Consider the following 14,130-nt stretch of genomic DNA (forward strand, 5'->3'; position numbering starts at 1 on the left):
AGTAACCCTAACCCCGACCTTCTCCATAGTAACCCTAACCCTGACCTTCTCCAGAGTAACCCTAACCCTGACCTTCTCCATAGTAACCCTAATCTTCTCCAGAGTAACCCTAAATCTAACCTTCTCCATAGTAACCCTAACCCTGACCTTCTCCATAGTAACCCTAATTCTAACCCTGACCTTCTCCATAGTAATCCTAACTCTAACCCTGACCTTCTCCATAGTAACCCTAACCTGGGCCTTCTCCATAGTAACCCTAACTCTAACCCGGACCTTCTCCAGAGTAACGCTAACTCTAAGCCTGACCTTCTCCATAGTAACTCTAACCCTGACCTTCTCCATAGTAACCCTAACCTGGGCCTTCTCCAGAGTAACTCTAACCCTGACATTCTCCATAGTAACCCTAACTCTAACCCTGACCTTCTCCATAGTAACCCTAACCTGGGCCTTCTCCAGAGTAACTCTAACCCTGACCTTCTCCATAGTAACCCTAACTCTAACCCTGACCTTCTCCATAGTAACCCTAACCTGGGCCTTCTCCAGAGTAACTCTAACCCTGACCTTCTCCATAGTAACCCTAACTCTAACCCTGACCTTCTCCATAGTAACCCTAACTCTAACCCTGACCTTCTCCATAGTAACCCTAACCTGGGCCTTCTCCAGAGTAACTCTAAGCCTTACCTTCTCTAGTGTGTCCTGGACTGATCCCTGGTCAGCATAGTGTGCTCTGGCTAGCAGCAGAAAGTACTGTACGTTGCTCCTCAGGCTGGAGACGGTCAGTGTACCATCATCACAGTGCAGAGCGGTCATCAGAGTCCTCTGGGCCTTGCCATAGTGACGCAGCTTCAGTAGCAGCTCTACCAGGTCCACCACCAGAGAGTCATGACCGCCCAGCTTCACTGCTCTCTCATAGTGACGGACAGCCTGCAAGACCATTTGGGTTAGATGTAAATACTCTCATAGTGACTGACAGTCTACAGGACAAATCAGGTTAGACATAAATACTCTCAGTGACTGACAGTCTGCAGGAACAACCAGGTTTAATATAAACACTCTCATAGTGACTGACCATAGTCCCTGTGCCCATGAAAGCAAAGGTAACCTGCCTAAATGACTACCACCCCGTAGCACTCACCTCTGTAGCCATGAAGTGCTTTGAAAGGCTGGTCATGTTTCACATCAACACCATTATCCTGGACACTCTAGACCCACTCCAATTTTCATACCACAACAACAGATACACAGATGGTGCAACCCACACTGCCCTGTTCCACCTGGACAAAAGGAATGCATATGTGGGAATGCTGTCTATTGACTACAGCTCAGCGTTCAACACCATAGTGCCCTCCAAGCTCATCACTAAGCTAAGGACCCCGGGACTAAACACCTCCCTATACAACTGGATCCTGGACTTCCTGACGGGCCATCCCCAGGTGGTAAGGGTAGGCAACAACACATCTGCCACGCTGATCCTCAACACAGGGGTCCCTCAGGGGTGCGTGCTCAGTCCTGTACTCCCTGTTCACCCACGACTGCGTGGCCAAGCACGACTCCAACATCATCAGTGGCTGGCCTGATCACCGACAACGACGAGACAGCCTATAGGGAGGAGGTCAGAGACCTGGCAGTGTGGTGCCAGAACAACAACCTCTCCCTTCAACGTGAGCAAGACAAAGGAGATGATTGAGGACTACAGGAAAAGGAGGGCCGAACACGCCCCCATCCACATTGACACGGCTGTAGTGGAGCAGGTCGAGAGGTCCTTGGTGTCCACATCACCAATAAACTATCATGGTCCAAATACACCAAGACAGTCGTGAAGAGGGCACGACAACACCGTTTCCCCCTCAGGAGACTGAAAAGATTTGTCATGGGTCCTCAGATCCTCAAAAAGTGCTACTGCTGCACCAGTGCCTGGTATGGCAACTGCTCGGCCACAAGGCACTACAGAGGGTAGTGTGTACAACCAGGTACATCACTGGGGCCAAGCTTCCTGCCATCCAGGACCTCTATACCAGGCGGTGTCAGAGGAAGGCCCTAAAAATTGTCAAAGACTCCAGCCACCCTAGTCATAGACTGTTCCCTCTGCTAACGCACGGCAAGCGGTACCGGAGAGCCAAGTCTAGGTCCAAAAGGCTTTTAAAGAGCTTCTATCCCATAGCCATAAGACTCCTGAACAGCAAATCCAATGGCGACCCAGACTATTTGCATTGCCCCCCCCCCCCCCCCCCTCCCTCTGGAACGCTGCTGCTACTCTGTTATTTTCTATGCACAGTCACTTTAATAACTCTACCTACATGTACATATTACCTCAATTACCTCGACACCAGTGCCCCGCGCATTGACATTGTACCGGTACCCCCGTATATATAGCCCCGCTATTGTTATTTACTGCGGCTCTTTAATTATTTGTTATTCTTACCTTTTACTTTTTTGGGGGGTATTTTCTTAAAACTGCATTGTTAGTTAAGGGCTAAGTAAGCATTTCACTAAGGTCTAAACCTGTTGTATTCAGCACGTGACAAATAAAAATTGATTTAATTTGAGTGGACAGGATGTTAAGGGTGGAGCTCCAGATTGAACTGGAGGAGTCCACTTCCTGGACAGCCAGTCTGTGCAAACATACATCCGCCATGATACCAAGAGATTCCATACCATTGTGGCTAATACGGTTGCAATGATCCGTGACCTACCGAAAGCAAAACAGCCGGGGGTATTCGAACTCCAAACAGAACCAAGCGGACGATGCCAGAAGAGGATTACATGTTGAAACTTTCCTGAACTCAAAGAGATGGCGCAAAGGACCAGAATTCCTCGAGAAAACAGAAACTCAATGGCCGAAAGTCCCCGAGGAGCTTAGCTCCATCCCTCCGGATGATCCAGAGGTGAGAAAAGACGTCATCGTAAACAGTGTGGAAGAAAAGAGTCCGACCAGCAAACTGATTGAGTACTATTCAACATGGAACAGCTTGAAGAAATCAGATGCCTGGATGCTGAAACTGAAGAGACTTCTTCTACAGTTAAGCCAGAAAAGGAGTTCACAAAAACTGATACAGGATCAGATCAGAGTCTAACAAACTCACTGAAGGAACAAATTAACAAGTTCAAACTGATTGTTGGAAAAGAAAGTCTGTGGATGACCTAGATGAAGCAGAAACGGTCATCATCCGATTTAAGCAAAGACAGCACTTTAAACAAGAAATTGCGCTTGTTGTGAAAGGAAGACAATGTGCCGAGGGAAGCAGCTCAAAGACAGCACTTTAAACAAGAACTTGCACTTGTTGTGAAAGGAAGACAATGTGCCGAGAGAAGCAGCTCAATCTGTAAACGTTATCCAATTGTTGAAAATGGCATTCTGAGAGTGGGAGGAAGGTTAAGCAAAGCTGCTATGAACTAAAGAATCCTATGATCCTTCCCAAAGACTCCTACATCTCCAGACTGATCTTACTCCACATCCATGAGCAGGTTGGCCACTCTGGGAGAGGTCACATGCTTTCTAGACTTCGCCAGCGATATTGGATACCCTGTGCCAACTCCTTAGCAAGGAAGATCCTTAAGAGCGGTGTCTTCTGCAGGCGGACACAGACCCAAGATGGAGACGACACAGCCCCAAGATGGAGACGACACAGCCCCAAGATGGAGACGACACAGCCCCAAGATAGAGACGACACAGCCCCAAGATGGAGACGACACAGCCCCAAGATGGAGACGACACAGCCCCAAGATGGAGACGACACAGCCCCAAGATGGACGACACAGCCCCAAGATGGACGACACAGCCCCAACATGGGGACGACACAGCCCGAAGATGGACGACACAGCTCCAAGATGGACGACACAGCCCCAAGATGGAGACGACACAGCCCCAAGATGGAGACGACACAGCCCCAAGATGGAGACGACACAGCCCCAAGATGGACGACACAGCCCCAAGATGGAGACGACACAGCCCCAAGATGGAGACGACACAGCCCCAAGATGGAGACGACACAGCCCCAAGATGGAGACGACACAGCCCCAAGATGGAGACGACACAGCCCCAAGATGGAGACGACACAGCCCCAAGATGGACGACACAGCCCCAAGATGGAGACGACATAGCCCCAAGATGGATGACACAGCCCCAAGATGGATGACACAGCCCCAAGATGGACGACACAGCCCCAAGATGGAGACGACACAGCCCCAAGATGGAGACGACACAGCCCCAAGGAACTCTTTGCTGATGAGACGTGTGGTGGAAGCCAATCAGGTTACATATAAACACTCAGTGACTGACAGCCTGCAGGAGCAATCAGGTTAGTGATATAAACACTCAGTGACAGACAGCCTGCAGGACCAATCAGGTAAGAAATAGAGTGAGGAAGGAGGGAAACAGTATGAGAACATTCCTTAGTAAAATGGCAAACAAGTAGAGCTTTCACTCTTGAGAAATAGTGTAAAAAGGAAAGAATGTTCTGTGTGAGCACTGAGCAGTATTTGTGCTTGAATCTTTGCCGCAGCCTTTCCCGTCTACAATACCTGGTTGTACTGATGGCTCTTCACATAGGCTCGGCCCATCTTTCTCCACAGGGTGGCATCCCGAACCGTCCAGCTCATTGCCTCTTGATACACCTCAATAGCTCTCTCTGGCTGCAGAATAGAAATGTGATATTTGATATACCTGTCCGTGTCAATGCCTTTGCAAAGCCCTACTAACGTGATATGGACAGTCAATAATACGCAGTACACAAGGTACTACTGGTGAGACTGTTAAAACATTTAACACCCTCTTTAATCCAATTACAGTAAGGGTGCATATTATTATTGATTTGGACCTATGGGTGGGCCCAGAAATCAAACCCACTATCCTGCCATTTCCAGATCCATGATCTACCTACTGAGTTACAGAGGACCAAGATCTACCTACTGAGTTACAGGGGACCAAGATCCATGATCTACCTACTGAATTACAGAGGACCAAGATCTACCTACTGAGTTACAGGGGACCAAGATCCATGATCTACCTACTGAGTTACAGAGGACCAAGATCCATGATCTACCTACTGAGTTACAGAGGACCAAGATCCATGATCTACCTACTGAGTTACAGAGGACCAAGATCCACGATCTACCTACTGAGTTACAGAGGACCAAGTTCCATGATCTACCTACTGAGTTACAGAGAAACAAGATCTACCTACTGAGTTACAGAGGAACAAGATCGATGATCTACCTACTGAGTTACAGAGGAACAAGATCTACCTACTGAGTTACAGAGGAACAAGATCTACTTACTGAGTTACAGAGGAACAAGATCCATGATCTACCTACTGAGTTACAGAGGAACAAGATCGATGATCTACCTACTGAGTTACAGAGGAACAAGATCTACCTACTGAGTTACAGAGGAACAAGATCCATGATCTACCTACTGAGTTACAGAGGAACAAGATCTACCTACTGAGTTACAGAGGAACAAGATCTACCTACTGAGTTACAGAGGACCAAGATCCATGATCTACCTACTGAGTTACAGAGGACCAAAATCCATGATCTACCTACTGAGTTACAGAGGACCAAGATCTACCTACTGAGTTACAGAGGACCAAGATCCATGATCTACCTAATGAGTTACAGAGGACCAAGATCCATGATCTACCTACTGAGTTACAGAGGACCAAAATCCATGATCTACCTACTGAGTTACAGATGATCAAGATCTAACTACTGAGTTACAGATGACCAAGATCCACCTACTGAGTTACAGAGGACCAAGATCCATGATCTACCTACTGAGTTACAGAGGACCAAGATCTACCTACTGAGTTACAGATGACCAAGATCTACCTACTTATTTACAGAGGACCAAGATCCATGATCTACCTACTGAGTTACAGGGGACCAAGATCTACCTACTGAGTTACAGAGGACCAAGATCTACCTACTGAGTTACAGGGGACCAAGATCCATGATCTACCTACTGAGTTACAGTGCATTGCGAAAGTATTCGGCCCCCTTGAACTTTGCGACCTTTTGCCACATTTCAGGCTTCAAACATAAAGATATAAAACTGTATTTTTTTGTGAAGAATCAACAACAAGTGGGACACAATCATGAAGTGGAACGACATTTATTGGATATTTCAAACTTTTTTAACAAATCAAAAAATGAAAAATTGGGCGTGCAAAATTATTCAGCCCCTTTACTTTCAGTGCAGCAAACTCTCTCCAGAAGTTCAGTGAGGATCTCTGAATGATCCAATGTTGACCTAAATGACTAATGATGATAAATACAATCCACCTGTGTGTAATCAAGTCTCCGTATAAATGCACCTGCACTGTGATAGTCTCAGAGGTCCGTTAAAAGCGCAGAGAGCATCATGAAGAACAAGGAACACACCAGGCAGGTCCGAGATGCTGTTGTGAAGAAGTTTAAAGCCGGATTTGGATACAAAAAGATTTCCCAAGCTTTAAACATCCCAAGGAGCACTGTGCAAGCGATAATATTGAAATGGAAGGAGTATCAGACCACTGCAAATCTACCAAGACCTGGCCGTCCCTCTAAACTTTCAGCTCATACAAGGAGAAGACTGATCAGAGATGCAGCCAAGAGGCCCATGATCACTCTGGATGAACTGCAGAGATATACAGCTGAGGTGGGAGACTCTGTCCATAAGAAAACAATCAGTCGTATATTGCACAAATCTGGCCTTTATGGAAGAGTGGCAAGAAGAAAGCCATTTCTTAAAGATATCCATAAAAAGTGTTGTTTAAAGTTTGCCACAAGCCACCTGGGAGACACACCAAACATGTGGAAGAAGGTGCTCTGGTCAGATGAAACCAAAATTGAACTTTTTGGCAACAATGCAAGACGTTATGTTTGGCGTAAAAGCAACACAGCTCATCACCCTGAACACACCATCCCCACTGTCAAACATGGTGGTGGCAGCATCATGGTTTGGGCCTGCTTTTCTTCAACAGGGACAGGGACGATGGTTAAAATTGATGGGAAGATGGATGGAGCCAAATACAGGACCATTCTGGAAGAAAACCTGATGGAGTCTGCAAAAGACCTGAGACTGGGACGGAGATTTGTCTTCCAACAAGACAATGATCCAAAACATAAAGCAAAATCTACAATGGAATGGTTCAAAAATAAACATATCCAGGTGTTAGAATGGCCAAGTCAAAGTCCAGACCTGAATCCAATCGAGAATCTGTGGAAAGAACTGAAAACTGCTGTTCACAAATGCTCTCCATCCAACCTCACTGACCTCGAGCTGTTTTGCAAGGAGAAATGGGAAAAAATGTCAGTCTCTCGATGTGCAAAACTGATAGAGACATACCCCAAGCGACTTACAGCTGTAATCGCAGCAAAAGGTGGCGCTACAAAGTATTAACTTAAGGGGGCTGAATAATTTTGCACGCCCAATTTTTCAGTTTTTGATTTGTTAAAAAAGTTTGAAATATCCAATAAATGTCGTTCCACTTCATGATTGTGTCCCACTTGTTGTTGATTCTTCACAAAAAAATACAGTTTTATATATTTATGTTTGAAGCCTGAAATGTGGCAAAAGGTTGCAAAGTTCAAGGGGGCCGAATAATTTCGCAATGCACTGTACAGAGGACAGAGATCCATGATCTACCTACTGAGTTACAGAGGACCAATATCTACCTACTGAGTTACAGAGGACCAAGATCTACCTACTGAGTTACAGATGCCCAAGATCTACCTACTGAGTTACAGAGGACAGAGATCCATGATCTACCTACTGAGTTACAGAGGACCAAGATCCATGATCTACCTACTGAGTTACAGAGGACCAAGATCTACCTACTGAGTTACAGAGGACCAAGATCTACCTACTGAGTTACATAGGACCAAGATCCATGATCTACCTACTGAGTTACAGGGGACCAAGATCTACCAACTGAGTTAGAGGACCAAGATCCACCTACTGAGTTACAGAGGACCAAGATCCATGATCTACCTACTGAGTTACAGAGGACCAAGATCCAAGATCTACCTACTGAGTTACAGAGGACCAAAATCTACCTACTGAGTTACAGAGGACCAAGATCCATGATCTACCTACTGAGTTACAGAGGACAGAGATCCATGATCTACCTACTGAGTTACAGAGGACCAAGATCTACCTACTGAGTTACAGATGCCCAAGATCTACCTACTGAGTTACAGGGGACCAAGATCCATGATCTACCTACTGAGTTACAGAGGACAGAGATCCATGATCTACCTACTGAGTTACAGAGGACCAAGATCCATGATCTACCTACTGAGTTACAGAGGACCAAGATCTACCTACTGAGTTACAGAGGACCAAGATCTACCTACTGAGTTACAGAGGACCAAGATCCATGCTCTACCTACTGAGTTACAGAGGACCAAGATCTACCTACTGAGTTACAGTGGACCACGATCCATGATCTACCTACTGAGTTACAGGGGACCAAGATCTACCAACTGAGTTAGAGGACCAAGATCCACCTACTGAGTTACAGAGGACCAAGATCCATGATCTACCTACTGAGTTACAGATGAGCAGCTCTTGTTATACCTCTTGTACATTGATGTAGGCGTCCCCCAGAAGGATAGAGGACTGAGGCCCGGGTAGTTCGTCTCTGATCTCCCTAAAGCAGGCTATGTACAGCTTCTTGTCTTTGCGTTTCTGCAGGTATATGAGGGCCATCTTCTCCTTGGCCGCTGCGTAGTGCGTCTGAAGAGAATAAGAAGAAAAGGAAGATGTTCTCTATTGTCCATTCAGTTAGAAAGAACGGAACAGTGTCTTCACAACCTGGTCCGGTGTGATGCCTCTGAGGACGCTGAGAGCTGTGTCCAGGTCATCTTTAGCCAAGGCCATGTCCACGTTAGCTATTGTCACACAGATCTCCTCTGGGGTACCGGCGAACGCCACGATAGCGTCCTGCAGCACCATGTTCGACTCATCCTGGCAGGAGAGGAGGAGGGATGGAAGGGGTTTATAGACACACACTGCACTGTCTACCTGGCACCAGCTCTGCTAGTAAGAAGCGCAGAAGATGAGAAGTGTGGGTCACAGCCATGAAAGTGTTACAGGATTGCATGAGGTCAGAAAATGCACTTCCACAATCTAATCAAAACTGAACATGTGACTAGAGCATTGGACTCTATAGCCAAAGTAAAAGCCATCAATATAGGTAGAAGTGGAAGGAAGAAATCATGGGACATGACGGGACTACCATAAGCAAAGTAGTAATCAATCAACCAGTCAGTCAATCAATCAATGTATAAATGTAGTGTACCGGTTCTCCGTGTAGTCTCAGTGCCTCAGCCAGCTCCAGGAATACAGACACACGTTCACTGTTGCTGACGTGGGCCTCTCTCCCACTCACTGCTTGGATCCCCATCGCCACGTTCAGGGACTTGATAGCCTCCTCCAGCTCTCCAACACCCCGCAGTGCACGGGCTTTGAGTTGGTGGTACTGGGGGAAATCTAGCACCTAGGGAAGGGTGGAGAGATGTGGAGGGATGGAAAGAGGGAGAGAGGGAGAAAGAGAGAGAGGGGGGGGGGGTGGATGGAAAGAGGGAGAGAGGGAGAAAGAGAGAGAGAGGGATGGATGGAAAGAGGGAGAGAGGGATAAAGCGAGAGAGGGAGGGAGGGATGGAAAGAGGGAGAGAGGGGGGATGGAAAGAGGGAGAGAGGGAGGGATGGAAAGAGGAAGAGAGGGAGAAAGAGAGATGGGGAGGGATGGAGAGAGAGAGGGGGAGGGATGGAAAAAGGGAGAGGGATGGAAAGTGGGAGAGAGGGAGGGATGGAAAGAGGGAGAGAGGGAGAAAGAGAGAGGGGGAGGGATGGAAAGAGGGAGAGGTGGAGGGATGGAGAGAGGGAGAGAGGGAGGGATGGAAAGAGAGAGAGAGGGAGAAAGAGAGAAGGGGAGGGATGGAAAGAGGGAGAGGTGGAGAGATGGAAAGAGGGAGAGAGGGAGAAAGAGAGAGGGGGAGGGATGGAAAGAGGGAGAGGTGGAGGGATGGAGAGAGGGATAGAGGGAGGGATGGAAAGAGGGAGAGAGGGAGGGATGGAAAGAGGGAGAAGGATGGAAAGAGGGAGAGGTGGAGGGATGGAAAGAGGGAGAGGGGGAGGGATGGAAAGAGGGAGAGGTGGAGGGATGGAAAGAGGGAGAGAGGGAGAAAGATAGAGAGGGAGGGATGGGTGGAAAGAGGGAGAGAGGGAGGGATGGAAAGAGGGAGAGGGATGGAAAGAGGGAGAGGTGGAGGGATGGCAAGAGGGAGAGAGGGAGGGATGGAAAGAGGGAGAGAGGGAGAAAGAGAGAGGGGAGGATGGATGGAAAGAGGGAGAGAGGGAGAAAGAGAGAGGGGAGGATGGATGGAAAGAGGGAGAGGTGGAGGGATGGAAAGAGAGAGAGAGGGAGAAAGAGAGAGAGGGAGGGATGGATGGAAAGAGGGAGAGGTGGAGGGACGGAAAGAGGGAGAGGGATGGAAAGAGGGAGAGAGGAAGGGATGGAAAGAGGGAGAGAGGGAGAAAAAGAGAGAGGGGGGATGGAAAGAGGAAGAGAGGGAGAAAGAGAGATGGGGAGGGATGGAAAGAGAGAGAGGGGGAGGGATGGAAAAAGGGAGAGGGATGGAAAGTGGGAGAGAGGGAGGGATGGAAAGAGGGAGAGAGGGAGAAAGAGAGAGGGGGAGGGATGAAAGAGGGAGAGGTGGAGGGATGGAGAGAGGGAGAGAGGGAGGGATGGAAAGAGGGAGAGAGGGAGGGATGGAAAGAGGGAGAGAGGGAGGGATGGAAAGAGGGAGAGGTGGAGGGATGGAAAGAGGGAGAGGTGGAGGGATGGAAAGAGGGAGAGGTGGAGGGATAGAAAGAGGGAGAGAGGGAGGGATGGAAAGAGGGAGATGGATGGAAAGAGGGAGAGGGATGGAAAGACGGAGAGAGGGAGGGATGAAAAGAGAGAGGTGGAGGGATGGAAAGAGAGAGTGAGGGAGGGAAGGAAAGTGGGAGAGGGATGGAAAGAGGGAGAGAGGGAGGGATGGAAAGAGGGAGAGACGGATGGAAAGAGGGAGAGAGGGATGGAAAGAGGGAAAGAGGGAGAGAGGGATGGAAAGAGGGAAAGAGGGAGGGATGGAAAGTGAGAGAGGTGGAGGGATGGAAAGAGGGAGAGAGGGAGAAAGAGAGAGAGGGAGAGGTGGAGGGATGGAAAGAGGGAGAGAGGGAGAAAGAGAGAGAGGGAGAGGTGGAGGGATGGAAAGAGGGAGAGAGGGAGAAAGAGAGAGAGGGAGAGGTGGAGGGATGGAATGAGGGAGAAAGAGAGAGAGGGAGGGATGGAAAGAGGGAGGGAGAAAGAGAGAGGGGGGATGGAAAGAGGGAGAGGTGGAGGGATGGAAAGAGGGAGAGAGGGAGAAAGAGAGAGAGGGATGAAAGAGGGAGAGGTGGAGGGATGGAAAGATGTTGAGGGATGGAAAGAGGGAGAGAGGGAGGGATGGAAAGAGGGAGAGAGGGAGAAAGAGAGGGGGAGGGATGGAAAGAGGGAGAGAGGGAGAAAGAGAGAGAGGGAGGGATGGAAAGAGGGAGAGAGGGAGAACGAGAGAAGGGGAGGGATGGAAAGAGAAAGAGGGGGAGGGATGGAAAGAGGGAGAGGTGGAGGGATGGAAAGAGGGAGAGAGGGAGGGATGACTCTGGTCTGGTCTCTACACTAGTTTACCTGGAAGTTGTGACTGAGTCTGGTCTAGTCTCTACACTAGTTTACCTGGAAGTTGTGACTGAGTCTGGTCTGGTCTCTACACTAGTTTACCTGGAAGTTGTGACTGAGTCTGGTCTGGTCTCTACACTAGTTTACCTGGAAGTTGTGGCTGACTCTGGTCTGGTCTCTACACTAGTTTACCTGGAAGTTGTGACTGAGTCTGGTCTGGTCTCTACACTAGTTTACCTGGAAGTTGTGACTGAGTCTGGTCTGGTCTCTACACTAGTTTACCTGGAAGTTGTGACTGAGTCTGGTCTGGTCTCTACACTAGTTTACCTGGAAGTTGTGGCTGACTCTGGTCTGGTCTCTACACTAGTTTACCTGGAAGTTGTGACTGAGTCTGGTCTGGTCTCTACACTAGTTTACCTGGAAGTTGTGACTGAGTCTGGTCTGGTCTCTACACTAGTTTACCTGGAAGTTGTGGCTGACTCTGGTCTGGTCTCTACACTAGTTTACCTGGAAGTTGTGACTGAGTCTGGTCTGGTCTCTACACTAGTTTACCTGGAAGTTGTGACTGAGTCTGGTCTGGTCTCTACACTAGTTTACCTGGAAGTTGTGACTGAGTCTGGTCTGGTCTCTACACTAGTTTACCTGGAAGTTGTGACTGAGTCTGGTCTGGTCTCTACACTAGTTTACCTGGAAGTTGTGGCTGACTCCGGTCTGGTCTCTACACTAGTTTACCTGGAAGTTGTGACTGACTCTGGTCTGGTCTCTACACTAGTTTACCTGGAAGTTGTGACTGACTCTGGTCTGGTCTCTACACTAGTTTACCTGGAAGTTGTGACTGACTCTGGTCTGGTCTCTACACTAGTTTACCTGGAAGTTGTGACTGACTCTGGTCTGGTCTCTACACTAGTTTACCTGGAAGTTGTGGCTGACTCCGGTCTCCAGACACTGAAAGCAGAGGTTGTAGTCTCCCTCATGGAGGTGTATCCTGGCCTGCAGCAGGTGGAGCTCAGCGATGGTCGGGTCTCTCTCCAGACAGAAATCCAGGAACTGCTGAGCTGACTGGCTGTCACCTGACAGGAGACATAACCCAGACAGCGAGATAGATGTTTAAAGAGAGTATTATTGTATATAATAAAGTAAGTAAACCGGCTCACAGGAGCAGGAGGCGACTAGTCTGTTGCAGGGACTTACCCCAATCAATGTTATATTGGTAGTTTATCATGTTAACTTGTGAGTCACAATTCAGGTTGCCTTGTCCATCATGGTGGTCTCACCTGAGAGGAACTAGGCATGAGCTATGTGATAGACGCCTACGTTCCTTATCCTAACCTGCCACATCAGTTCTCCTAGCCTGCCACGTCAGTTTTCCTAACCTGCCAGGTCAGTTCTCCTGCCACGTCAGCTCTCCTAGCCTGCCACGTCAGTTCTCCTAGCCTGCCACGTCAGTTCTCCTAGCCTGCCAGGTCAGTTCTCCTAGCCTGCCACGTCAGTTCTCCTAGCCTGCCACGTCAGTTCTCCTAGCCTGCCACGTCAGTTCTCCTAGCCTGCCACGTCAGTTCTCCTAGCCTGCCACGTCAGTTCTCCTAGCCTGCCACATCAGTTCTCCTAGCCTGCCAGGTCAGTTCTCCTAGCCGGGCAGGTCAGTTCTCCTAGCCTGCCACGTCAGTTTTCCTAACCTGCCACGTCAGTTCTCCTAGCCTGCCACGTCAGTTCTCCTAGCCTGCCACGTCAGTTCTCCTAGCCTGCCACGTCAGTTCTCCTAGCCTGCCAGGTCAGTTCTCCTAGCCTGCCACGTCAGTTCTCCTAGCCTGCCACGTCAGTTCTCCTAGCCTGCCACGTCAGTTCTCCTAGCCTGCCACGTCAGTTCTCCTAGCCTGCCAGGTCAGTTCTCCTAGCCTGGCAGGTCAGTTCTCCTAGCCTGCCAGGTCAGTTCTCCTAGCCTGCCACGTCAGTTCTCCTAGCCTGCCACGTCAGTTCTCCTAGCCTGCCAGGTCAGTTCTCCTAGCCTGCCACGTCAGTTCTCCTAGCCTGCCACGTCAGTTCTCTTAGCCTGCCACGTCAGTTCTCCTAGCCTGCCACGTCAGCTCTCCTAGCCTGCCATGTCAGTTCTCCTAGCCTGCCACGTCAGTTCTTCTGCCAGGTCAGTTCTCCTAGCCTGCCACGTCAGTTCTCCTAGCCTGCCACGTCAGCTCTCCTAGCCTGCCACGTCAGTTCTCCTAGCCTGCCACGTCAGTTCTCCTAGCCTGCCAGGTCAGTTCTCCTAGCCTGCCACGTCAGTTCTCCTAGCCTGCCACGTCAGTTCTCCTAGCCTGCCACGTCAGTTCTCCTGCCACGTCAGTTCTCCTAGCCTGCCACGTCAGCTCTCCTAGCCTGCCACGTCAGTTCTCCTAGCTTGCCACGTCAGTTCTCCTGCCACGTCAGTTCTCCTGCCACGTCAGCTCTCCTA

The 14,130-nt window shown here is 49.1% G+C and overlaps 1 protein-coding gene across 2 annotated transcripts in view; it reads right to left on the reverse strand.

The window, feature by feature from the left end:
* LOC110490875 (tetratricopeptide repeat protein 21B) overlaps nucleotides 1-14,130 on the reverse strand; it is a 68,518-nt gene that overhangs the window by 29,564 nt on the left and 24,824 nt on the right. The window contains exons 13-18 of one of the 2 annotated variants that reach the window (XM_036945638.1): nucleotides 12,597-12,754; nucleotides 9,285-9,482; nucleotides 8,798-8,950; nucleotides 8,561-8,719; nucleotides 4,522-4,632; nucleotides 682-924 (exon numbers count right to left, since the gene is read on the reverse strand). In XM_036945638.1, the coding sequence (XP_036801533.1) occupies nucleotides 682-924; nucleotides 4,522-4,632; nucleotides 8,561-8,719; nucleotides 8,798-8,950; nucleotides 9,285-9,482; nucleotides 12,597-12,754 (1,022 nt within the window). The remainder of the gene's footprint in view (nucleotides 1-681; nucleotides 925-4,521; nucleotides 4,633-8,560; nucleotides 8,720-8,797; nucleotides 8,951-9,284; nucleotides 9,483-12,596; nucleotides 12,755-14,130) is intronic. The other variant, XM_036945639.1, reaches the window with a different exon arrangement.

The sequence above is a fragment of the Oncorhynchus mykiss genome, chromosome 15 (genome assembly GCF_013265735.2).
Source record: "Oncorhynchus mykiss isolate Arlee chromosome 15, USDA_OmykA_1.1, whole genome shotgun sequence".
NCBI classification, from domain to species: domain Eukaryota; kingdom Metazoa; phylum Chordata; class Actinopteri; order Salmoniformes; family Salmonidae; genus Oncorhynchus; species Oncorhynchus mykiss.